General features: G+C 30.1%; 6 protein-coding genes and 1 long non-coding RNA gene across 15 annotated transcripts; 4 read left to right on the top strand and 3 right to left on the bottom strand.

Annotated features, from left to right (window-relative positions):
• Window positions 1–3: 3 nt before the first annotated feature.
• On the bottom strand, window positions 4–4,182 carry LOC123260366. The gene is made up of 2 exons (XM_044721419.1): window positions 3,950–4,182; window positions 4–3,866 (listed from the first exon to the last, which is right to left on the bottom strand). Exons 1-2 carry the CDS (start codon window positions 3,965–3,967, stop codon window positions 87–89), a joined length of 3,798 nt encoding a protein of 1,265 aa, XP_044577354.1. The 5' UTR covers window positions 3,968–4,182; the 3' UTR covers window positions 4–86.
• A 300-nt stretch (window positions 4,183–4,482) lies between these two features.
• LOC123260339 lies at window positions 4,483–6,117 on the top strand. The gene is made up of 4 exons (XM_044721369.1): window positions 4,483–4,587; window positions 4,855–4,944; window positions 5,456–5,647; window positions 5,899–6,117. Exons 1-4 carry the CDS (start codon window positions 4,498–4,500, stop codon window positions 6,028–6,030), a joined length of 504 nt encoding a protein of 167 aa, XP_044577304.1. The 5' UTR covers window positions 4,483–4,497; the 3' UTR covers window positions 6,031–6,117.
• A 90-nt stretch (window positions 6,118–6,207) lies between these two features.
• LOC123260301 lies at window positions 6,208–10,829 on the bottom strand. Of its 2 annotated transcripts, none has more exons than XM_044721320.1 (7): window positions 10,631–10,829; window positions 10,316–10,379; window positions 10,034–10,235; window positions 9,418–9,512; window positions 9,172–9,272; window positions 8,736–9,101; window positions 6,208–8,661 (listed from the first exon to the last, which is right to left on the bottom strand). In XM_044721320.1, exons 2-7 carry the CDS (start codon window positions 10,361–10,363, stop codon window positions 8,298–8,300), a joined length of 1,176 nt encoding a protein of 391 aa, XP_044577255.1. In that variant the 5' UTR covers window positions 10,364–10,379; window positions 10,631–10,829; the 3' UTR covers window positions 6,208–8,297. The 2 variants fall into 2 exon arrangements, with proteins under 2 accessions (XP_044577255.1, XP_044577246.1); XM_044721311.1 differs by having other exon boundaries at window positions 9,172–9,308; window positions 10,631–10,764.
• A 112-nt stretch (window positions 10,830–10,941) lies between these two features.
• LOC123260216 lies at window positions 10,942–15,332 on the top strand. Of its 4 annotated transcripts, none has more exons than XM_044721237.1 (9): window positions 10,942–11,066; window positions 11,936–12,169; window positions 12,240–12,509; window positions 12,575–13,375; window positions 13,455–13,677; window positions 13,776–13,984; window positions 14,461–14,676; window positions 14,744–15,114; window positions 15,189–15,332. In XM_044721237.1, the coding sequence occupies exons 2-9, from the start codon at window positions 12,071–12,073 to the stop codon at window positions 15,292–15,294; spliced, it is 2,295 nt and encodes a 764-aa protein (XP_044577172.1). In that variant the 5' UTR covers window positions 10,942–11,066; window positions 11,936–12,070; the 3' UTR covers window positions 15,295–15,332. The 4 variants fall into 4 exon arrangements, with proteins under 4 accessions (XP_044577172.1, XP_044577182.1, XP_044577192.1 ...); XM_044721247.1 differs by lacking the exon at window positions 10,942–11,066 and adding an exon at window positions 11,123–11,251; XM_044721257.1 differs by lacking the exon at window positions 10,942–11,066 and having other exon boundaries at window positions 12,240–12,476.
• Window positions 15,333–15,642: 310 nt separating this feature from the next.
• Window positions 15,643–19,347, top strand: LOC123260265 (ileal sodium/bile acid cotransporter). Of its 4 annotated transcripts, XM_044721278.1 has the most exons (8): window positions 15,651–16,078; window positions 16,172–16,251; window positions 16,987–17,316; window positions 17,388–17,597; window positions 17,689–17,863; window positions 18,010–18,272; window positions 18,351–18,537; window positions 18,927–19,347. In XM_044721278.1, exons 3-8 carry the CDS (start codon window positions 16,990–16,992, stop codon window positions 19,094–19,096), a joined length of 1,332 nt encoding a protein of 443 aa, XP_044577213.1. In that variant the 5' UTR covers window positions 15,651–16,078; window positions 16,172–16,251; window positions 16,987–16,989; the 3' UTR covers window positions 19,097–19,347. The 4 variants fall into 4 exon arrangements, with proteins under 4 accessions (XP_044577202.1, XP_044577221.1, XP_044577213.1 ...); XM_044721267.1 differs by lacking the exon at window positions 16,172–16,251 and having other exon boundaries at window positions 15,643–15,766; XM_044721286.1 differs by lacking the exon at window positions 16,172–16,251 and having other exon boundaries at window positions 15,650–16,078.
• Window positions 19,348–20,397: 1,050 nt separating this feature from the next.
• Window positions 20,398–22,852, bottom strand: LOC123260374. Of its 2 annotated transcripts, XR_006508453.1 has the most exons (5): window positions 22,751–22,852; window positions 22,366–22,683; window positions 21,804–22,023; window positions 21,471–21,683; window positions 20,398–21,393 (listed from the first exon to the last, which is right to left on the bottom strand). It is a non-coding gene; the product is annotated as an uncharacterized LOC123260374 (long non-coding RNA). The 2 variants fall into 2 exon arrangements; XR_006508452.1 differs by having other exon boundaries at window positions 21,471–22,023.
• On the top strand, window positions 22,488–24,448 carry LOC123260359 (troponin C). The gene is made up of 3 exons (XM_044721409.1): window positions 22,488–22,580; window positions 22,794–23,214; window positions 24,329–24,448. The coding sequence occupies exons 1-3, from the start codon at window positions 22,578–22,580 to the stop codon at window positions 24,355–24,357; spliced, it is 453 nt and encodes a 150-aa protein (XP_044577344.1). The 5' UTR covers window positions 22,488–22,577; the 3' UTR covers window positions 24,358–24,448.
• Window positions 24,449–24,532: the final 84 nt, after the last annotated feature.

The raw sequence follows: 24,532 nt of genomic DNA, 5'->3' as shown, positions 1-24,532 counted from the left end.
TTAATTTTTATTTTAAATATAATAAAACATTAAAATAATACAGCTTATATAATTTAAATAATTTTTTTGTACAGTTGATATATTATTTATTCATCAGAAAAAAATTTATCATGGTAAACTAGTTTTCGATACTGATAAGAAGTTCCCTGTGGAGTTTTATCTGAATCTGAAGAACTTCTGATGTCATGTTTTGATTTATTTTTAGATCCTATTTTTTTATCGTTATCCTCAGGTCTCAATGCGTTGCGATTAAAATTTCTTCTTCGCTTCGACTGTAATTTCCCATCATCCGACTCCGAGTCACTGGACGACTTAACTTCACGGTAAGATTTTCTCTTGAGACTTCTGAATCTTTGACTGCGCCTCCGGTTTTCTGACACTCGAGGACTCGCTGTTTTCTTCGCAGAAGATTTTTTGTTATTTAAATTGTAATTATTATTGTCTTTCAATTTTTTAGCATTTACTAAATCATCTTGCTCTGCAGGTTGTTTAGATTTTTTTTCTTTCTCTAAATGACTTTGATTTTTTTTCAGCACCGTCAACTCGTTTTTGGAAGAACTTTGTTGTTTTCTAGGTGAACTCTGTGAAGTGTCCTTTTTTGAAGCTTCGTTGGAAGAAGTAATCGACTCTTGGAAGTGTCCTGGACTGTAACAGACTTCGTCGCCTTTCATGGATAATCTTTCGCCCTCCCAGTAACGCAATGATTGTACAATTCGACGGCCACGCGAGCTCGTCGGTGCACTTGCTATATCTATCGATCCATTTAGCGACTGCGTTGCGGCATTCGAATTATCATTTTTAATATTTGCCCACTTTTCACAAAAGGCCATGATCTTTGCAGGACAGCCGTCAAGACAAAGCTTTTGAAGTTCCTGTGGTACCACGTGCTTGTTGTTAACTATATCTCCAGACAACTCGTAAAATTCATTATTTATAGTTTCAACCAATTTAGGAGTTACTCGACGAATTATCATGTCAGTCACGTACTTTTTAGTACTAACATGGCCAGCTTCATTCAGCAATTTTCCTTCAAAGACAAGTCCATATTTTTTCTCTGACAACTTTTTAATATTTGGCATCCAACAAGTCAGTACTTTTGGATTTTTTTCACTTCCAAATACTATTTTAGACTGCATTTCTAATAATTTATCATTTCTCGTATCCCGAGGATACTTATCAGTAGTTTTACTTTTATCAGGAACATTTGGTTCCAAAGCTTCAGGCGATTTTAAAACCTTAGGTTTGTCTTCAGTTGAACAAGATTTTTTAATTAATTTATCCTCTGTTGATTGTTTATCAACTGTTGAATTATCAATTATTTTTTTCGGTGACTTGATTTTACGCGATAGAGATTCCATTCGACGAGGGTTTAACTTCATCGCTACGTTTTCTACTCTAACAATAGTTGGTTTTATTTTTTCAGGAGTAATTTTTCTAACTGGATCTTGTTTTTCTTCTATTTGAATTATTTTTGGAGACACTGGATGTAAAGCTTGATTTTTGGTAATTTTTTCGTTTTCTTTGTCGTCAGTCATGGTAGCTTTAGAAGATACAGCCTGGGGAAATTCTTGCGTAGTCTCTGAATGAGTTGTAGGTCGTTGCTGAGGCTTTCCGTGGCCAGCAAGCTGGTTCAATCTCTGAATACTTGTTCTCTTCATGACTTGATCCAAATACTGAGAATTTGTTTCCTGAAGTACCGGCTTCTTGTAATTATTTTCTTTAATTACCTTTTTAAGTCTACTTGACTCGTCTTCGGTGATACTTACACACGAATCATAGCACACTGGATATTTAGGCCCTACTGGGACAGTCATTTTTTTATTTTGTTCTAAATGAATATTTTGTCGACCCATAGCCCGAAGCGCATGCTCGTCTTCAGTGATGCTGGCACAAGAGTCGTAGTTTGCTAAAAATCCTGTAATTGTTGAAGCTGATTCAGCTCCTCCACGATCATGAATATAAGCTGATCGTGGCAGGGGTATTCGTGAGTTCCTGACAGTATGCTGAGACTGAATTGGTTTTCTTACTTCATTTCGTGAAAACTTCTTTTGCTCTGGTTCGACTACATTTGTATTTTTCCTTCGATCATCATACGCGGGACTTACTAAAGATTTCTTATTTTTATGTGCAAATTCATCAAAGTCGCTACTCTCAGAATCAAGTGAACGCCTACGCCTAGCATGATTGATTCTTCCCGGTCGTTCGTGCAATCTTTTACTGGGAATTCGGACTGACCGTGGTTTTAAAGCATACCGGCTGTCGTAGCGTTCATCATCATGGCTGTCAAACTCATCTGAAGTATCATAATGACGATTAGTCAATTTTCTACGAACTGGAACATACTTTGAATTATTTTTAGCAGAATGTTTACTCGATACTTGATCAACAACTTGTTCTCTCGATATTTTATTGGATTTAGCAGATAAATTTTTATTAATTCCAGCTTTTGTATAAGTAGCACTATGATTCTTTGACGAAATGTTACTATCAATAGCTGAAAACTGATTGCTCTCAGCTGGATGTTCATCAGACGTCCGAGTTATGACACTCATCAACGAGTTAGACATTTCAACAATATTCTCTAAGAACTCAACCGAATATTTTTTATTTTTCAACAGAATTGAAAAAGCCTTCAACGTTTCCAATTGTTCATCAGAAGGTTGTACATTTGCGCTGTTCAATAAAATTGTTCCTAAAACTTTATCGACAGCTTGACGTGATTCATTATCAGAATCCGCGGCTACTTCTTGATTAACTCTGGATCGAGACCTAGGACTCTTATTTAAATCTTTTTGGAGTGACTCAGTTGGAGTTTGAAAAATTGAACTCTGCGGATGTCCAGACATCTGAGCTACTGATTTAACGGATGGATGTCTGGGTGATGGAAGCTTTTGTTTAACAGGTAATTCAGTTAAAGACTTTTTCAAAAAGTCTCCAGTACTTTCATGACTTCTCAATAATTTTTTTCGAGCCCGTGAACGCTTTAGGGACTTGGAGTTATTCACTTCAGTTATTTCACTTATTAAATCATCATCGCTGTCGGTGATTGGTGTCGGCCAGCGAAAATTATCACTACAACCACCAGCGACGAAACTTTGCCATACATGGTGAACATTTTTCCAATCATCTGGAAATCCATTGTAAAATTTACCACGTACATACTCGGGTAACTCCTTCGCCTCGTCGTGAATACGCCCTTCAAGACTATAAATGTGTGAGAAGAAAGATTTAACAGTTGTTGAGTTGATGCGTTCGATTACCGGCTTGCTACGAACATATTTATTGCCTTCTATGAAACCTTTAATGAGCAGCTCGCCTGTGTTACTCAGTGCAACTTTCCATCGTTGAAAAATACGATCAGGTTTAGTTGTGTCCAAGGTGGAGTGTAAAATATTGGATTTTTGTTTATCAAATTCACTAGCTGATGGATAGTTAATTGCTGAAATAACACTAGTGTTAGATTCAATTCCAGAAGCCGTTGTTTTGGGAACTATTTGAGGACTCGCTAATGAATTTCTCCGGGATGAATGAGCAAGGATGCCGATTGTTTTCGGCGGCGGCATTATGGCACGATCTATAACTTCTGGAGAATTTTTGACATTCGATGTCGTAATACCGTGGGTTGGTGTATTTAATCGCTGAGAAAGTATATTACGCATGTTTGTACTTGACGAGACAACCTCGCTGCCGACTCGTGAACTCGTCTCGCCGTCCAGCATATTACCGTTGACACTTGAAGCACAGGATCGAGAGTCAAGTACTTGGTTAGTTCCAGTCTCATTTATCCGTTGATTCAACTGCATCTTCTTGATAGAACGCTCTAGATTTTTATAGCGTTCTTCCATTTGTATATAACCGAATGTAATCTAAACAAAGAAAGGTTTCAATTTAAAACATAATTGTTTTTTTTTTTTTTTTTTTTTTTTTACTACAAGCTTGATTTACTTACATTTGGCGGAGACGTCATTTTTATATTGTATTTATTTATTTAACGTATCGTAATAAGTATGTAATTTAAAAATATTTAATTTAATTGTTTGGATTTAAAAACGTAAAATATCCATAACCTCACAACGTCATTGTGTTACCAACTCTTTTGGCTTTCACATCATTTAATCAATCCTGTAAATAAAATAATAAATTTTTTAGTAATTATTGTAATTTAAACATAAAACTATGTAAAAATTTACTCATAACAACCATAACGAATATTATTTAAAAAATTATCTTTTTCTTTTGATTACAAACAAGCGTAAACGCCGCCAACATAAATCTAAATGTTTTGTTTTTTTTTTTTTGCTGTAACGTAAATATCGAATTTCGAGATATTGATTAATTTTAATATAAGAATAAAAAATTAAAAATGTTGAAATTAAAAAAAAAAAAAAACATTTTATTGTTAATACAATAAAAAGTATAAAAAAATAATTTATCACGATATTAATGAAGTTAGTTGTATAAAAATAAATAATTCTAAACTTTTCAAACTTCCCGCGCATGTCTTTGATGAGAAAAAAAATTTTTCTCTGTCAGGTTCACGTTCAGTTCTGCTTCCGCTCTCTTTTACGCCCCTGCCTGCTCCACGAGGTAACGCTGTTTCATTATTAGTGCTTTTTTTACGATTTACGATTTTTTATTGCTAAATTTATTCATAAAAATATTTTAAAATAATTTTTATTAATTAATTATACAAAATATTCAATATTTATAGGGTAATTTAAATTGTAAATATTTAATTTCAGTGCATGTGTAGTTAACCTTTCTCATAACCTCAAAATTATATTATCTTGCTCAGAAAACTACTTACGACTTATAAATAATTATTGTTATTAACAAAGTAATTTATTTTCTTAGGAACAAATAAACAAAATGCAGTTGTTTATCCGCGGACAAGAGACTTTTGTAGTCGAATGCCAAGAGCATGAAATTGTCTCCAATCTCAAGGTAAAATATGGTGTAATTATTAATCATATCTATTCGGCAAGTATGAAAAATAAAGAAAAATAAAAAAAAAAGAAAAAGAAGATCTTTTAAATAATTAAAAAAAGCATTAACAGATAAACTGACGATTATTTAACGGATGGTCAGTAGGAGCATTGATGCGAAAGAAAATTAGATATCAGGATGATAATAGATATTTTTTTCTATTATCCTATCATCAATCTAATACAATTGACTCATCAAAGTGATTTTATTAATTCTTATTATTTATTGTTTTTTTTTTAACTACTGCATATTTTTTGTTTATAATTTATTTTATACCAATTTTTCTTTATGATTTTTCAATCAAGAATTTCAGTTTTTTTTTTTAATTCTGATATCAATTTTTTTCTTTCATTTCATCTTCTGATTTTTATTTGTTTGTATACTATTCAAGCTTAATGCATTTTTAAACATAAAAATTATATTTTGTGTTTCTAATTTAACATGTTTTAATAAATAATTTATTTACTAGGCTAAAATCACCGAAGCCTGTGATTTTGGATCAACAGAATTCGTCTTGAGTTGCAATGGGCAATTATTGTCCAACGAAACACCAATTAGTTCTCTAACATCTAATTCTTTGGACCTCAACGTCTTACTTCCCGGAGGTAAAGTTCACGGATCTTTGGCTCGTGCTGGAAAAGTCAAGGGTCAAACACCCAAGGTAATTAACAATAAGTTATATACCTTATACGCTAAATGATCTTAGCTGTACTTGGTAAAAAGGAACTACAGTAAAAACTTGGCGTTATATTAAATGAACAATTTAAAGTGAAGTCTTGATTAATTAATAAGCTCGGCTTTTCATAAATATGTCACAATTTTTTATGTAATTAAATAGAGAATTATCTAAAGGATTAAAAAATTGATAGTTTATAAGAACAATAAATATATAATTTATTTGTTTTATTTTAGGTTGAAAAACAAGAAAAATCAAAGAAGAAGACTGGTCGTGCTAAGAGACGAATCCAGTACAACCGCAGATTCGTTACTGTTGTACCAACTTTCGGACGTCGTCGTGGACCAAATGCCAACCCTCAATCATAAGAATGATGTGTATTTCTTAAAACAGGTTTATTATTTATTTATTTTTTGAAGTTATGAAAGATAAATAAATAATGATGTAAATTTAAACATTTTTGTTTTTTTTTCTATTACGTTTCCCATAATTCACAAATTAAAACCGAATTCTTGATTTTTATTAAATCACTAAAAAATGCAAAATAATTTTTTCCATAGATTTTTATTATTTATTTTTAGTACAATGAATTCAGTGCAGTATCCAGTATATTTAATAATATTTATATCACCCATTAAAGCGTACAAGTATTGTACTTTATGATTATAAAAATTTTATTTATGTTATAATATTATATATATTTATATTCGTACAATATCTATATATATAATTTTATAATTAACATGAGGCGCATTTATTGTATACTAATATATCGATGACTTTATCGTTGGGAATATCATCCATGCAGACTTCTGTGGTTATTATTATTTTAGTATGATTGTAATTTGTTAAATGACGCTAAAGCTAAGAAAGTTTTTTAAAATTTCTCACCACTTTACGTATTCGGTTTATTTATGTTAGAATATTAAATAGAATATATAAACTATCCTCTGACTCGAGAAGATTAAAAAATTAAAACATCGTTATAAAAGTATTATATATAATTATAATAATATAACTAACAATAGAACAGTTAGAAAAAAAATAAATGTTAAATTAATCTTAAATGTTAAAATAATTTATCACAATAAGCATCAGTAAATTTCTCTGCTTGGAAGCTGAGACAATCACATAAAATCAGCATTTAAATTAAAAAGATATACTAGTACAGATACATAAATAAGTTAATAAATTATTTTTAATTAATATATGAGACAATTAAACATCGAACAATTAACTGCAGTTGAATTCACAATATTAAGCATCGTGCTTGATACACCATCAATATAAATATTTACTTTTAATATTACTAATAAAATGTAGATTTTTTGCACGCCTCACTTTACTCTTTATATGCTGGGTTTATCATTATTTAAAATCATTTTTATGATCTAAATTTTGATACCAAAAAATTTAAATTAAAATTTGAAATTTTAGTATGAGTGTATTTGTAAATTTATTGAACAACAAAACATTCAATAATAACTATTGATAATATAGAAAGATTAATGTTTTTCAATATTTAAAAAGTATAGATCAATATTATCTTTAATTATATATTTGATTAAAGTATCAAATTAACAATAAAAGTGAGCATGTGAGGTGTGTATCTTTGGATACCCTAAACTTTTTATTAGTTTTTATTTTTATCCTCCAAAATTTGAGTAGTTTCAGTCTCAATTTCTACTTGTTATATATTTACTGTCAAAGAGTACATATTTTCTGGTTCTTTTAATTTGTATGTTAGTTTTAATTGATTCGATTAATTAATTAATTAATTACGTTTTACTTATTACGGACATTCTATTACGAATAAAATTTGGATTATACCAATGGACACTGAGCAGAAAAATTATTTTTAGAAACTAGAACAATTTTAATTATTTCTTTTATATTAAATCATATTTACTTAAATTGAAGAGAAAGTTACTTTTATCAAATATTTGAGATTATTTAACAAAATGAAAAAATACGTTTCATCATTTTAAAAGTTAAAAATAAATTTTCAATATTTTTCGTAAATCTTTAATAAAATATTCCACTGCTAAAAATATTTTTTCACTCATTGTAAATCCATTTAGTATAATATTTAATTAAATATTTGTATAATATTAGACCTTTACATTAATTTGTATTATGTTTTAAATTCTTGTTTTCATATCTTGTTATACCAAATATCAAATGCACTATGTACTCGTCTATTTATTAATGCCATATAATAGCTCATTACCAATAGTTACCAAGCTACGAGATAAAATCTGACCATTCTTTCATTAATAATGATAATAATAGTACAATAATAATTTATAATAATAATAATAATAATAATATTAATTATATTTGTTTTAATATTGTTAATATGCCACTAGTGAATTTTCCATTAAAAGGTGAATATTAATACGTCAATCGGTTCTTTTACACCAAGTATATAAATATTTAAGACGAGGATTCTCATGCGAGGTAACTAAAACACAAAGTCTGCTGTTTGAAGCCACATGTACCAACATGCATAAATGGTTTTATATAATTTTCATGTCAATAGTAATCATATTCAATTATCATTATCAATGCTATACCATAAATAATAGATAATTGTCATTCCTTGTTATGTAAAACGCTTTACTCTTTTATCTCTTTACTGTTTCTTAGACATATGTGCGCCGTCATTGAAATCTCTTGATTGATCTCTAGAATTTCTGTCGCGGTAATCACGATGATCGCCTCGCGAGTCTTGTTGGTCTCGGCGATCTCTTTGACGTCCTTGGCCCCGAAACTTGCGATTACCACTATCTCGATAGTAATTACCGCCAGCACTTCCACCACCGCCGTTGTGATAGCCTCGCGATGATCGAGGATAGAATTGCGGATAGCAAGGTATCTCTGGCTTTACATTGCTATTGAGTAACTCCGGGAGAACAATGTGGCGTGACATGTCGGGTTGTTCACTGTCTTTTTTATCCATACGATTGCGACGATGGTGTCCCGATTGACGGTCATAGCTAATTGATACAAAAATTAAATAATTTGCTTATACTTAATTTTAACAATTTAATTATCCGTCAGAAAAACAAACCTAGGACGTCCTCGAGTAACGTTTCGCCAATAACTCTCACTTTCCAGGGGAGGAAAATTGTAAGAATTTCTACTGGACTGTCCAGGGTCGCCAGATGATCCGCGACTGTGATGACCATTGTCATTATTTCCTCGTCCTCGTCCATGTCCACTGCGATTCCCGCCAGTGTTTTTCGCAGAAGATGCTTTTATTGTTGATATTTCACGCTGCTGCTCTGAATTTTCACGCTGAAGTTTCTTCACCAGCAACTCAGCATCCTCAAGACGTGCCACCAGCTCACTGTTTACTGAATTTGTTTCTTCTACTTGTATAGCCGCATCAGTGACTTTGAGCTTTTCTTTTTCTTTAGCCGTTTGTTCTAATTTCCTTAAAATTCAATCATTTTCAATTAATTAAGCCACTGTGGTTTTTATTTTTTAGTTTACCGGGCACTTACAATTTCTGTTGCTCTATGATCTCAAGAAGATGAACATTTTGCTTCTTCACGTCATTGAATGACACTTTGAGCTCCTCGAGATCACGTTCAAGAAGTTCAATCTGCAGAGGAGTAACATTGACACTAACTGGGCTTCCCTAATAGACAGACATCGAATATCGTAATCGAATCATCGATGTCTGGAAGCTTTATCACAACTAGCTTATGTATTATAAAAAAAAAATAAATATCAATTACAATCAGTACCTTTGGTTTCACGAACCCACTAGAATTGTCTTCTGGTGACGATGGGCTGTTTGTACACGCAGTACCTTTTGTAAATACCAACTGAAACTGCAAATCTAAAATTTGAATAGCAAGTAAATTAATTATTCAATAAATTTTAATTATTATTTATTTTAATGTTTATAATGAAGAGTACTGTTTCGATACACACAATTGAATAATAATTTTATTTTTATTACAAAAAAATTTTAATGATTTAAAAAAAATATCTACATTTTTTTCTACTAACACAAAATAAAATGACACAGAAATTGAGAGACATTTGATGATTTTTAGAAATTTTTTTTTAAGAATACACGATGACAAAAAAAAATTATTTAAAAAATTTCACAAGTACAAGTTGTAAAAAATAATAAATGCATCTTTTTTCAAATAATTTTCTAGAGCTAATTTATTGGTTAAATAAAATTTTAAAAATCCCAAGTCACAAAAAAAAAGTTGACTTTTTAATAGATTTTACTCAACAAGAAGTTAGAAAATTAATAATCGTCAACTTAAATTCAACAAAACATTAACAAAAAAAAATTTGTGCCGCTTTTAGGATAGTCAAGTGTTTGCTAATAAAAATTTTCCATACCTCGGTTTCGTTGGCGTAGAGTTTCTACTTCCTGGTGCAAAGCTACAAGGGTAGCTTGATGCTGTTCTTGAAGAAACTTCATGTTTTGCTCGAGTTGAGCAGTTCTGTCACCATTTCCAGGCGTTTGCTGGGATCTTAAGGGCGTTGCAACACCGTCATTTCTTGCCGGCAGACTCATTAGCTCCGGCGTTGATTTTTTCCCCTACAAATAAAAAAAAGTTAATAGCAAAGAAGAGAAAAAAAAATATAATCACCACGTCAATTTTATTTAAAGTCATCTACCTGAGAAAATGGCACTGTTGGCAACTTCACTAGCACCTTAGACGTCATTTTGTGATTGATTTTTCTAATGATAAAAAAATAAATGTCAAAAATTAAATGAGATATTTGATTATTATTAAATGTTATTTTTTACGACTCAACGTCGTGCATTATTAAACAACGCAATTATATGGCGACACTTTTCGCCAGCAATTATGTCAGCCTGATTGTCTAGACAAGCGACAAGCAACGTTTGAACATTCACAGTTGAGCAATTAAATCAATAAATAAATATTTTAAAAAAAGTTAAAAAAAAAAAAGAAGTAAAATACATACGTGAGACGTCTATTGTAACCAGAACTCGTTGCGAGGTGGCAAACAAAGGTGAGGGAGGAGGGTGAAGAGGGACGAGGACACGATGTCTTGGATTGTTCACCTTCCTCCCCTGGCTGGTTCACCCGGTTCAGCCGAGGTAGTCGTCGAGGCCGCGTTATTGAAGTATATTATTCAATTGTTTTAAATTATTCCTCTGAAAAAATCCAAAATTTAATTAAAATTAATTTATCTTTAATTAATAAGTAGACTAACACACGTAAAAGTTGGAATTAAAATGTAGTACGCAGCGATTTTATTCTGTTTCAACTGACACACCGGCGGAAATCTTCGGTCGACTTTCTCTAGGGAAGAAAGCCGGCGTAGCCGTCAGTATTGATCGGCGACTCATACTCAGCGGCTGGGCACGTTACATAGACGATAGACTACACAAACTCAGGTAGTGGTGTACGGCGTGCTCATGTGCCTTTTGCAAACTACACTAGCCAGATACTACTTGGTTGCTCGGTACTCGGTCATTGGTGCTGTACTTGTACGACCGCACCCACGCGATACGACTATATAGATAATACCATTTACATATATCTAATGAATTTTTTTTCTTTGTTCACCTGACAATTTTATGTACTCACATACATGGTTCTTTTTCTTTATTATGGTTTATTTTCTATAAAAAATACCTAGATGTAAAAAAGCGTAATCGGTTATTTTTTTTTTGATGGATTTTTTGTTGTTTTTATGTAATTTCTTCTAATTACTGTGGATGGGGTTGAATATTTGAAACTTTTGCCAAGTCTAAATAAAATTACTGCTTAACTTTTTTTAAGCAATTCAATAAAAGTTTTTTTTTATCAATAATTAATAAATGATTTAAATGAAATTGATTAAATTTAAAAACACCGCGCATCTTGAAAAAAAAAAGATTTTTTTTGTAAAAAAAGATAAAAATGATTCAATTTAATAAAAAAATAAATTTATGATCAATTGTTAGTCGATTACTTTAAAATTATAATGTAGAATGAAAAATCCCGCGCATTTTGTTGGAAAGAAAAAAAGTAAAAGAAAATTTTTTTTTGTGAAATTTAATGATTATAATTTTTTAAACAATCATTTATAAAAATATCTAGATTCATGTTGTAAAAAAATAATTATTTAATAATAAGGCGATTAAAAAAGTATTTTTCAATGAATGCAGCAGCCGGTCGTTTCCCGACGACGCGTAAACAAAAAAAAAAACGCCTGCATTCTCAGCATTGGCATTTTGAATTTCAAAAAACTGTTAAATTAATAAAATTAAAATTTTTGCAGGAATAAATTTAATTATTTACACCAGTTTAATTTCATCAAACCTATTAACACAATGGATTTTGGTCACCTAAAATAACCGATAACAAAAAAAAAAAAAAATTAACGGTTTGATGACAGACATAACCAAGAACGGTCATGTCATCCGTCATCAAGTCCATGAAATATAACTATTCAAATGATGAAATATCACCAGAAAGTATCGATGTTTCGGATGACGATGACTTTAATTTCAAGGTATCTATAAATTTATTATTATTTTATAATTAGTAATTTATTTTTTAATTCATGGTTCTTGTAATTTTAGTATGTGCCGTCAAATCAATTTAAATATATCGTGAAAGACGTCAGAAGACAGAGAACAAAAAATGATGAGGAACGGGTTTGGACTTCTTTTGTGAATCGGCAGGACCAGAAGCCGAATTATTACCAAGAATGCTATCATGGAGTCGATGCCAAGCAGCTGCTGCGTGAAAATTTACAAGAGGTTGATGAAGAGCTCAGAAAATTTGATGCATATTCGGAGCAAACTGAAAGATTGACTGTGTGTACGAGTGATTATAAAAGATCCGACTTGGTAATTTATTATTAACTATAATTTTAAGTAATATTTTAGTTTTAATATTTGCTTTTTACGCTCAGCCTTCAAGAGAAGAAAAAAAGTCATTAAAATTTGATTATCAAGTCGAAAATGACGATGATAACGACTCGGAAAGCAGCAGTACATTGCGAGCTGTACAAAAAGAAGATGAGGATGAGCTGATTTACGAGCGGTCCCCGGTATCTCAGCTAGACTTCAAATCTAAAACGACAAAACTGCGTTACGAGCACACGATAAGGCACCATCATGAACGACCATGTACTTTTTACCGAGATTGCAATTGTCGTGATTGTACTTCAACTCCTGAATTGATATCCCAAAATGGGAGTAATCAATATTCCTCGCACGTAGTACGTATAGATCCAGTAGTAGCTCACAAAATTTTAGGGGTTCAGACTAAAATCTCGGAACTTCTGGATGAAATTTCATACCGACTTTGCCGAATACCCCAGCCGGATGGTGATATTGATTTAAAGCGACGTCAACAACGTGTCATGGAGTTTGCAGTACGCTTTTCACGTAATTATTTGTATGAGTTGAGACGTCAAATGTCTGACGTGCAGAGACACGTACGAGTTATGTCACCAAGCGCCAAACGACCTACTAAACGTGTGCTCTCACTCCATATGCAAGCGCTGGAACAAAAATTATGCTCAATCCATCAATTATTACTCAATGCTTTAAGCGCTTACTGCAAGCATATACCGAGTTCTATTTTGAAAGGACATCCGGGAAAGCTCAAGGAAATTCTACAAGTTGTTATTGATCTGAGAGACGTCTCCTCAAAAATTAATCTCACTGCTGAATTATTCGGTGCTGGCGATACTGCTCCACTTCCTCTGGTAATTTATTCAATTGTCGATTAGTTAGAAGATTCATTTTTATTAATAGCTATTTTTATTATTTAAACTTTTTTTAAAGGGAAAAGATACGCAGAAAAGATGCTACGCTATTTTGTCAAAGCTCCGTTTGACTTCAGACCACGAATCAGTTTACAATCATACTGCACCGACAATGATTGGTACTTCAGCGTCTGAAGCCAAGAGAAGAAATCGCCTGGACAACCGTAAACATAATCAAAATCGTTTCAGTATGTACTGCGTTGATTCTAAGTATTCAAAATGCCTGAGAAATCGACGGCCTGGTATCAGATGATTAATATTTATAGAAAAACATAAAACATTACTTATTATTTGATGATTGCTTATTTACTTCTCAAATTGTCATTGAATACATGTGTAGTTACTGTTGGTGTGTGTCCAAGAACCACTGTTGGTAGATTAAGACTTAATAATCCGGCGTCTGGGCCCATAGAACCTCCACATCCTAATATTGGGATGCAAAAACCGAGACGCGAGGTCTTGAAACGAAACCGCGCTAGGACGAGAGCTTATCAGAAGGAAGATGATATCAGAACTGTGATGGAAATGATGCCAACTGACTCGGAAATTGTAAGATGATTTATTTTTTTTAAATATATTAATGGTAAATATTTACAAGTGGGGTCAACCATTTTAATTTTCATTTTTTTGAACGAAATTTCTATTTGATTTTATTGACATATTTTCTTTTGAAAAATACATAAAAAAATGAACAATTAAAAAAAAATTGATTATCACAATTTTAACAAATTTTATAAATAAATTTTTTAGATAATTGTTAAAAACATCGAAAAAAGATAAAATAGAAATTTTATCCAAAAACATGAGAGCTAAAATTTTTTCCAACTTTTGAAGGCAAAAAAATGATCGAAATCTTTATTTTTTTCTTTCACAACATTTTTTATCATAAATGCGCCGTAAAAACAAGCAAAATTAAAAAAAAAAAATTTTTAAGTGTTAATTTTTCACCAAGTTATGGCCCAAAATGGGGTTGACTCCACTTATAAATAATTACCATATTATTTTATAATTTGTTTATTTTACAGGGAAGTAACGGAATGTTGTCGCATATTTGTCATTCCTCAATGGCAAATGCTAATAAAATTCCAAAGAAAAATGCAAAGCGACAGAGCGATACCCACACTAAATCGAGTAAACATAATGTTAATTGTAAAAAATCCACTGAAATTGTTATTAAAAATAAACAATTATCTAGTTTAATTCCAATCATCACGGATTTAATTTCTCTGGCAGCTAAAAAAGTATTTTCATTTATTTATTTTTTATTTTTAATTAAGAATTTATGTTAACAATGAAAAATATTTCTAGCAAAAAAACTCATCATTGAAGGATGCTACCACGATGGAAGCTCTTTTAGAGTTTCTTCACGAGTACTTGACCGAAAAAATGAAGTCTAGTCGCAAGTCTTCAATCACATCTGAGTCTCTGGAAAGCGCGAGCAAATCCTCGGAAACTCAGAGAACTTCGAAAACTCAGAGCTCTCGTGAGTTTGAAAGTAATCGAGAGTTTGTAAACTCGGCTTTGAGCAACGATAAAAAATCTGGGTTAACTCAACTGAAAGTACCTCAAGACTCAGCAGATCGGCTTCTCAAGTATCGTGACGAGTATCAGCGACTCTGCAGTTTAAGTCCCATGTATACGAGTAACAGCTTAAACAAACCCTGGGACGTTGTTTCGTGGTAATTGATAGTTATTTATTTAAAATTTAATTTTTTGTTTTCATAACAATTCATTGAAATCATTATATTTATAGGATATCGGATAAACTGATTGATGAGCTGATAGTAGAAATTTCCAAAGAACTCCAGATGGATGACCTCATAAAAAAATTAGTCGATTTAGAATTTCAAGACTTTTAGACCAAATAATTATAATTATAATAAATATTTATTTTGAATCATGAAATATTTTTTTGAGAACAATTGTCTGTGTAAAAATTGTGTGTAACTCTAATTATTAGTTTTGTCTATTAATATGGATATTTAAAAAAAAAAAAGAAATAACTGAAGAGAGTTATTGACAACTATTTGTAATAAATAGTGGCTAATATATTTTTTAAAAATTGACTACGAATTCAAAAAATTTAATTTTTATCAAGTGCTAAAAGAAAGATAGAAAAAAAAAACGAGTTTTTATAAGAAATTCCATAGATGCCGCCACGCAGAATAGTCAAACCTGTATGTTACGTGATTGTCCCACGCAAACTCTACATAAGCATTCTTCTATGTGTGCATATACAAAAATAATGATAAAATGAAATCAAGGTTACTACCAAGTGGAGCTAAGTGGGCAAATCATTGTTATAAAGATTTTTCACTAGTCAAAAGTCAGGTACTTTAGTGTGTGTGTGCTTCAAATACAACTCCAATTAATTTTGCCCTCCGATGTATAGATAAAGATCTAAATCCAACACTAATATATAACCATGTGTGTATTTATTACGGTTACGGTGACGTGATAGCACATGTGACTATGTGACTAAAAGCACGTTTATTTTATTTAATATTATTTTATTCTACTTATTTTATTGTCGTCATATATGCCACCGGCAATTAATTAAGTACACTTCCATCGGTATCAGTACGATATTTACCTAGAATTAAAGAGAAATTACTCTAAAATCCGGTTTGACATCGCACAAATGTGAGCACACACGGATATTTGTTTTTATTTTTTTTTTTTTTTATATTTTTTTCGTTCTATTCCCTTTCTTTTTTTTCTTTAACTTTAAACTAGCGCACGTGAAAGTATCTTCAGTGATTCGTTGGTCACATAAAACGTGCGTTTGATTTCTGAAACAGTTTTTTTATCACGAGGTAATTTTATTATTTATTACGCAATTATTATTATTATATTTTATTATTTATTACGCAATTAATACTTAGTAGATGATTATTTCGCAATTTTTATTGCAAGAAAATCAGTAAATTTATTTCAAATCTCAGATTTTACGATCATATTTTGATAATTAGTGTTATCGCTAAATTCATAGATAAATATACTCAAATTAATGACTACAGTACATTACTTTATCAATTTCTTATCAATTTTTGTACTTTTAATCACTAAAGTATTAAATTTTTGTATTAGTTCCAAGTGAATTAAAAGTTTGTTTCTTTTTAAATTAAAGTATCTGCTGTAGTCATTGAATTTATTAATACAGTAAATATTTTGCTGCAATTTATATTTATGTAAGTTTAAATCTGCAGATTGCAATTTAATTGGTATAGTGAGAATGAGTTGCGTAAATTTTATTAATTCCAATAATTATTTACTTTTCAAGTTCGTATTTGAAATGTAAATTGACACAAATGTTGTATTTTAGACATTAATATTTAATTATATTGAAATCGATTAATAATAAAGTTAATAACGCTCCCAATAATTTAAATCAAGGTATTAATATTTAATATTTCAAAGCACGCTATCAAAAATTTCTATCTTAGAATTATTTTTTAATTGACGTAATAAATTATTAATTTTTTAATTATAAAAATATTTATAAAATCGCAAAATTGTAACAAATTGTTTGTTTTTTTTTTTAATTGCAGAATATGTTGTTGATAGTTGGAATTTTGTTGCTGGGACTAACAATACCCACAGGGCAAGCGTGGCAATTAAACTTGACCGCTTATTCTATCAAATTACATCTCGATGATGTAATCCAAGTTCCATTTGAATTAGTAACTCCCACGAATGTTGATATCACGACGCTAGAATTTGTTGTCGAAAACTCGGATCCGACTGTTGCGAGTGTTACTAATCCGTGGGTCAAACCTGAATTTTTACCTGTTGGTGGAGAACATTATAATGGGACCCTTAATGTAACGGGTGTCTTTCTCGGCAAGACTAAAATTATCCTCAAAGTTATTGACCGTGGAGTAAGTATTTATTAAATATTTATATATCCATTATTATGAGCCACATAATTATACGATTTTATTTTTTACAGGTAGTTTATGAGCTAGAAAAATTAGAATTAATTGTTATACGTCCTGAACGCGTTATAGATAGATTATTTACTGGGAGTGTTATAGCTCTCGTGTGTATATTGTATATTAATTTTGGATGTGCTATGGACTGGAAAGTATGCAGAGAGACAATAAAAAGACCTATCGGTCCAATAATTGGATCAATATGTCAGTTTATTTTAATGCCACTGGTAATTAAATATTTATAGTAATTACACATAAATTTAACGATCTTTCTTACTTGTATTATAAATTAATTTTGTTGTTGTTGATCAATAATAGCTGGCATTTGGTATTGGATATGTATTATTCCCTGACAAACCAGAAATGCAATTAGGAATATTTTTCACGGGAATCAGCCCCAGCGGTGGAGCATCGAATATTTGGACTTTGCTTTTAGGTGGAAATCTTCCACTTTCTATCAGCATGACAACTGTATCAACTTTAGCTTCCTTCGGTATAATCATTATCTATATTGTTTTTATTTACTTATCTCTATAATTATTCCCCCAAGCTGTTAAAATAACTCAAGTAAAAGTTTAAAAATAAATTCAATTGTTTGAGTTGAACAATCGCTTTAATTAATAAAAATTTTTTCTCTAGGTACGATGCCTTTATGGATATTTACACTGGGTAAATACATTTTTGACAGGGGAAATATCAAGATACCTTATGGCAGAATAGCCACTTCAGCTATCGGTTTAGTAGTTCCCCTGTCAATTGGATTTATAATTCAACGCAAATGCCCTAAAGTCTGTAAACTAATGGTCAGGATAATGAAACCGTTCTCCGTTGTTTTAATTTTATTTATTGTAATTTTTGCAATTGTCACAAATTTGTATTTATTCAAACTATTTTCCTGGCAGGTAATAATTATTGCTTTCTTTTATAAATTAATTAAAATTACTTTAAAGTTTATTTATTAATTTTAATTATTTTTGTAGATTATACTCGCAGGAATGGGTTTACCCTGGTTAGGATTTCTTTGCGGTTTGATTACGATGCTGGTTTTCCGTCAACCGCAGCCTGATGTTCGTGCTATTGCCATTGAAACAGGAATTCAGAATACTGGAATTGCTATTTTCCTTCTTAAATCGGGTATTGAACAGCCAACTGCTGACCTTACAACTGGTAATTTTTTTAAATTTCATTATACATAAATTAAATAGACTAATCTACTCATTAACAAGTACTCATTTAAAGAGCACTCATAATTGAAAAAAAAAATAATTTTTAATGCTTCGAAAAGTATAAAAAATCATTTTGTTGCTAATATTGTCTATATTTAGTAACATGTGATAGCTAACTATGTAATTAATAATGATTTTTGAAATTTCAACTTTTTGACAATTGATTATAAATGTCAAGTATTAGAAACAGTAGATAACGAAGAAAGATACGTCAATCTAATATTTTACGAACTACTAAATAAAGATTTCACAATTAGCTGTCAAAGATTATTTTTAATTGATTTTAATAATTATTTTATCTATTTTTTAACAAAGTAAAATTTTTTTTAGTGATTCCTGTATCGTGTGCCATAATGACACCGATCCCACTGATGATCTTGTGGTTGATAAAAATAATATACGACCGTAAGAAAGACAGATGTGAAAAATCGTCAGACAAACTTCAAAACGATGGAATGCCTATTGTTATATCAAACTTATCGGCAATACAATCTGCGTGAGCGGCACTATTACTTAGTATAACTGTGGTATTAGGGGTTTTTTTTTTAGCTAGATAAGATACGGTTCCTTAGGTATATTTTAGTTTAAATAATCCAGAATACCCCCTTAAATTTTAGTTAGGAGTGAATATACATAAAATACTCGGTAGACCTGAGTAAAAATTAAGATATCAAGAAAAATCAGCTTTAGTTTTTTTTTTTTCTTTTTTATAGTCGAGGCTAATGCGTGCATAAATACATTTTCAATCGAATAAAATAGTATTCATTGAAGTGAACCGGAGGTCTGTAGGTCATCAGCGGTGTGTACTGAAATAACGTCACTCCAAATAATAATATTATTACTATCTTATGCATCAGTTAAAAATTCTCGCGTATTTTTAACTGCCAGTAAACGCTCTAAAAAAATGTTATTTTTTAAACTTTTCTTTCTTTACTCTATTTTTATGAGAAAAATAAGTAAAAAATTTTATGGTATTAAATTGGATTATTCCACACAGTATTCTAGTCGGATGAACCGAGATCAGGTTATCACTAGGCGTCGAATAATCCCTCGCTCAAAATTGTAAGTTAATAACAGGATGAATTTCTTCTACCACAATAATTGTATAATTTTTTTTTTATTACTATTATTAATTATTGCTGTATGTTATGGCATGTGATATTGAATATTAGGACATATTAATATTGTTGTCATTAACATTTTTATGTGTCAAATCTTCAACATTTTTTTTTAAATAACTTTATTAAATGTTACTAATTTTTATTTGTTAAAATATGTACTAAATATTTTTTTATACATAAAATATCTTTTATAAAATCTGTATATTGAATAATATTACACGTTATTATCCATGTACAAAAATATATATAGTAGGAAGAAAATAATCGCAAGTGATTGCGTGAATTTTATATTAATTTTTTTAGTTCTATTTACATGATAGCTGAGAAAGAATTAAACAATAACAATCAATTAAGCAGTTATAGCATAAATATTAATTAATGAATGAAACAAATTTTTAATTTGTTAAATAAATCCTGCCGTCTAATGCGTAATTTTTGTTTTTAATTTTTAATTATACAATAAAATAAATTTGATTTAAAAAAAAAATTGTTTGTAAATTTGATTTATAAATATTGTGATGAGCATGTAATCCGGATTTCCTTGCAATAACTCGATTTATTAATGTTTAGATTAAATGGTTAATCATCTTGGAATTTGTAAACGTCGACATGACAGTATAAATTCCGATGGAAAATAAATAGTTTAGTTTTCTTAAAGTTACATAAATAAAATACGTTAGTAAACTGTCATACTGATTTATTTTTAGTAAAAGTTGTTGATGACGCGTAGCGTACTATCCTCAATCGTCATAATAATAATAATAATAATAATAAAATAATATTAATAATAATAATAACAGTGTGAGTAAAATATTTGAAACCCACGGGAACGTTATTTACGTATAGTTTTGTGATTTGAGTGGCTCAAAGCCAATTAACCTCATCGCAAAACTATTGTTGGAAAGGACCACCAAGTTTTATTTAATAACGCAACATCTCTGGATTAAAAGTTGAATGAACTTACTCAGCTGTGCAACAATGTTGCTCATCAGCGTTCAAATAAATTTCTGAATTTATTTATTATTATTAAATTTTGGGAATTTAAACACTGAAAAATTTCTTCCTTCAGACGTCAAGTTAATAATAACAGACATAAGGAAATTATCCAATGGTTATTTAAACATTTAACATGCAATCAATCCCGACCTTGAATGATGTGTTTTCAGGTCACCGTCTGTTTTCAATACTAGAGATAATAAGCAACACTTCAGCATCAAATCTAACTGATCATGATTTAGTTCTGTACTATCTGAACAAAAATTAGTCATTAAAAATTGTCAAGCATATTATATGTTTAGAATATCACAATTGTGACCCGTCATGTATTTAAGTACTCAAAAATTTATTTTCTGAAAATGATAATTAATTTAATATTAGTATTGTCTTATGTGGAGAGCAATGCATAACTCAAGAAGAGTAAGGTGGAGAAGATAACTAAGTGTTACAGACTTTAAGTGCACACGAAGGACCAACCAACTAACATATCATCATCTTGGATTGCATTCTCTTCCAACGAGTCGTATCAGAGACACGTCGGTTGCCAGCGAGCAGTGTCTTTTTAAAATTTGGCACATGTTATTCGTTGATGGGTTTCGTACCTCAAACGCATGATGTATGTATGTTTTTATTGCGGCAGAAGAAGAATATCGTTATTATAATCCACTTAATTTAAACAGCTGAAATGAGATAGAAAAAGAAGATATAATAATATGTGTATAGTATTAAGTAATTTTATATTAGCGTGTAAACGTACCGTTAAACTAGCGAAGTAATTTTCTTCTTTCATGCCTGCAGTTCAATTAACACCCCCTCATATCCATTAACATCAACATTACCGTGTGTATTTATTTATATTATTTATATATAAATCCAATGAGTAAATTGTTTGGATTTTATTTATCATAATCACGCCGTCACGTGTTTATTTAATCGAGGATACGTTTGAAGGTGATCTAAATCGCCTGTGCTGTGAAATATTGTATTTTAAACATTAAACATGTTATATTGGTTATTAAATTTGTATGTTTTTTTGTATTACTTAAATAAATAGTAATAATAATAAAAAAAAAAGTAATAGCACTCTAACACATTATTGAGCCAAAAATTTTACTGGAAGATAATTTTGTACTGGCCTCATCAACGCTTCAACCCAATTACGTAATTCCTTAACTTGCGACACCTTTTTACTAAACCAGTATATTGTATGCAGAGTCATCTTTCTGTCCTTTATTATTGGAGAAGATCAGACAAATTAAGTATTCAAGTAATTTATACTTAATTCCCATGATATACAAAATAGCAGGCACCTGAAAATGTTTTAACTTATAGTGAAATAAAATTTAATGATTATTGAGAAGAAATATATTAAGATACATTAAATATATTTTTGTTAAAAATTTAAATGTTTTTTAACTCACCCAAAATATTTATAAATTTTTAAAATAAATTGAAAACTTTATTTTACTGAACCTTCTAAATAAAACAAATGTCACAACTCATTAACTTTAGCTTTTAAAATTTATCAACAAGTATATAATTGGTGAACTAAAGGATATGATTAACGAGATTAAAATAAATTAAAAGGAAATGTAAAGAAGACTATTAAAATTTTGAATAACTATAAAAGCATGTGTAATATAAGTATTGACCTTCTCTCGGCGTGGAAACCTCAGCGGAAACTTATAACATATTTCATTTTTCGTTTCTCTTGTGCGTCGACTATTTTTGTGCAGACTAGTGTGTAATTGGGTAGTAGCTTTCTAGCTGGTTTTGGTTCACCCCACGGGCCTTTATATCTTCCCGAGAAGCTGCAGGTTCGCGTCAGGTAACTTTCATCCGCTTGCGTTGCAAGACATCAATCATGGTAAGAATTATCTCCCTTTTTGTCATCTTATCTTTTGAAAGCATCTTAGCATAAATTATTCAGTCAGAAGAGCTTTTTAAAATTTTTTTATCTTCCAAAGAATCTGTGAAAAAAAATGGCAGTGATTAAGTGAAAAATATTTTGTTTTTCAAAGTGAAGTGAATGCTTACCAATAAAAATTATTTATTAATTGTTTTTTGTAAAAAATTCCAGGAAGAAGACGAACAAAAGACCGCGATTATGCGAAAAGCATTCCAGATGTTTGACACAACCAAGAGTGGCTTTATCGACACTATTAAGATCTCCACGATACTGAACACTATGGGTCAGTTGTTCGACGATGCAGAGCTCAATGCCATCATTGAGGAAAACGATCCCGACCGGGTCGGTAAAGTTAATTTTGATGGCTTCTGCAAAATCGCTGGAAGGTTCTTGGAGGAAGAAGATGCTGAGGCGATGCAGGAAGAGTTGAAAGAAGCCTTCCGTCTCTACGATCGTGAGGGAAACGGTTATATCACCACTGCGACGCTCAAGGAAATTTTAGCGGCTCTTGATGACAAGTTGACCAGCTCTGATCTCGATGGAATCATTGCCGAAATCGATACCGATGGCTCTGGCACTGTGGACTTTGATGGTTAGTTTAATTATTAATTATTAAAATCTAATTAATACTAAAGTTAACCGACATTTTTTATTTTTTGCAAATGAATATTTTTATTTTATTTTTCTGTAATGATTTTTTCAATAAAAAAAAATTCTAAAAATTTTTAGATGTCGGCTACCTTAATTTTCATAAATTTAAATTATACTGAAGAATTAATTGAAGTTAACTCTGAAACTTTCATCACATTAAATTTAGCTGTCACGTTAGAATTTTTTAATTTTCTCTAACAAACAAATTTGTTCCAAAGAATTATTTATAAAAAATTGCATTTTTTATTTTTTAAAATTTCTACATGTCAATTTAAAAAAAAAAAATTTTTTTTTGTCATAATTTATTTGTTACAAAAATGATTAAAATTATAAAATATCTGATAAATTAATATTCATGAAACTTTCAATTTTTTAAAATCTTCTAACAAACAAAAATTATTTAAAAAATTTCCACTAATAGTTTTTTTTTTTTTTTAATTTTTACATGAGAAATTTTTATATTAAATTTTTTCAATAATAATTTCATTGCTATAAAATTATAAAAAAATTTCTAATGTCTGTCAATTTCAGTTTTATTAATGAAGTAATCTGACTTATGATGATTTTTAGAAGTTTTTTTAAGAAACAAATTATTACAAAAAGATTTTCTGAAAAATTTCACTCGAAAATGTGTCAAAAAGTTATTATAATTTTTTAAACAATGTTTTATAATTAGTAATTTATTTTTGTTTTTAAGTGCAAAAAATGACGGATGTCTGTTCACTTCAGTTTCATAATTTTAATGCTATATTTTAATCAGGATGACCTGGAGATTAACCAAAAACTAGATTGGAAAATAGATATAAAAAAAAAAATTAAATTGACTATAAGCAATAGCATCAAAAAATTAATTCTTCATGAGTGAAGTAACTTTAATAGAGCGACAAATATGTTATTTATTAAATTAAATTAATTTATTCTGGCAGCCAAGTTTTCTGAGACTCTGATTAAACGAATAATTAATTATTTAAAGTATTTTTACAAATAATGTGTAATTATTTTTAATGAGCTGTCTTTTTTAAGACGCGTGACTAACCTATTGAAATCTATTTCAGAGTTCATGGAGATGATGACTGGTGAATAACTCATACTAATGTTAATCTTGACAAGAATTCTACCACCCACGCAAGATAAAATTTAAAACGAGCAGCAGACAGCTTTGTCATAATAAGAATGAAAAATATTTGTACACATCTAAATTATCATTATCCATTGGATCAGCATCATATCTGGTTCTACATTATCATAACTATTAAATA

Source organism: Cotesia glomerata, linkage group LG1 (genome assembly GCF_020080835.1).
Source record: "Cotesia glomerata isolate CgM1 linkage group LG1, MPM_Cglom_v2.3, whole genome shotgun sequence".
NCBI lineage: Eukaryota > Metazoa > Arthropoda > Insecta > Hymenoptera > Braconidae > Cotesia > Cotesia glomerata.
Note: the sequence above shows the minus strand (reverse complement) of the source record. Positions and strands in the feature narration are given on the sequence as shown.

What these genes read in the sequence shown, in the direction of transcription:
- LOC123260339 (XM_044721369.1), top strand. Translation starts at nt 4,498, where the DNA reads ATGTCTTTGATGAGAAAAAAAATTTTTCTCTGTCAGGTTCACGTTCAG. An exon ending in AAATTGTCTCCAATCTCAAG is followed by an intron (nt 4,945 to 5,455) that starts GTAAAATATGGT and finishes TTTATTTACTAG; the next exon opens with GCTAAAATCACCGAAGCCTG. An exon ending in TCAAGGGTCAAACACCCAAG is followed by an intron (nt 5,648 to 5,898) that starts GTAATTAACAAT and finishes GTTTTATTTTAG; the next exon opens with GTTGAAAAACAAGAAAAATC.
- LOC123260301 (XM_044721311.1), bottom strand. Translation starts at nt 10,363, where the DNA reads ATGACGTCTAAGGTGCTAGTGAAGTTGCCAACAGTGCCATTTTCTCAG. An exon ending in CAACAGTGCCATTTTCTCAG is followed by an intron (nt 10,236 to 10,315) that starts GTAGATGACTTT and finishes TTTTATTTGTAG; the next exon opens with GGGAAAAAATCAACGCCGGA. An exon ending in GTTACTCGAGGACGTCCTAG is followed by an intron (nt 8,662 to 8,735) that starts GTTTGTTTTTCT and finishes TGTATCAATTAG; the next exon opens with CTATGACCGTCAATCGGGAC.
- LOC123260216 (XM_044721237.1), top strand. Translation starts at nt 12,071, where the DNA reads ATGTCATCCGTCATCAAGTCCATGAAATATAACTATTCAAATGATGAA. An exon ending in ATTATAAAAGATCCGACTTG is followed by an intron (nt 12,510 to 12,574) that starts GTAATTTATTAT and finishes TTTTACGCTCAG; the next exon opens with CCTTCAAGAGAAGAAAAAAA. An exon ending in CCCTGGGACGTTGTTTCGTG is followed by an intron (nt 15,115 to 15,188) that starts GTAATTGATAGT and finishes TTATATTTATAG; the next exon opens with GATATCGGATAAACTGATTG.
- LOC123260265 (XM_044721267.1), top strand. Translation starts at nt 15,689, where the DNA reads ATGAAATCAAGGTTACTACCAAGTGGAGCTAAGTGGGCAAATCATTGT. An exon ending in TTTCACTAGTCAAAAGTCAG is followed by an intron (nt 15,767 to 16,986) that starts GTACTTTAGTGT and finishes TTTTAATTGCAG; the next exon opens with AATATGTTGTTGATAGTTGG. An exon ending in AACTGCTGACCTTACAACTG is followed by an intron (nt 18,538 to 18,926) that starts GTAATTTTTTTA and finishes AATTTTTTTTAG; the next exon opens with TGATTCCTGTATCGTGTGCC.
- LOC123260359 (XM_044721409.1), top strand. An exon ending in TGGCACTGTGGACTTTGATG is followed by an intron (nt 23,215 to 24,328) that starts GTTAGTTTAATT and finishes AATCTATTTCAG; the next exon opens with AGTTCATGGAGATGATGACT.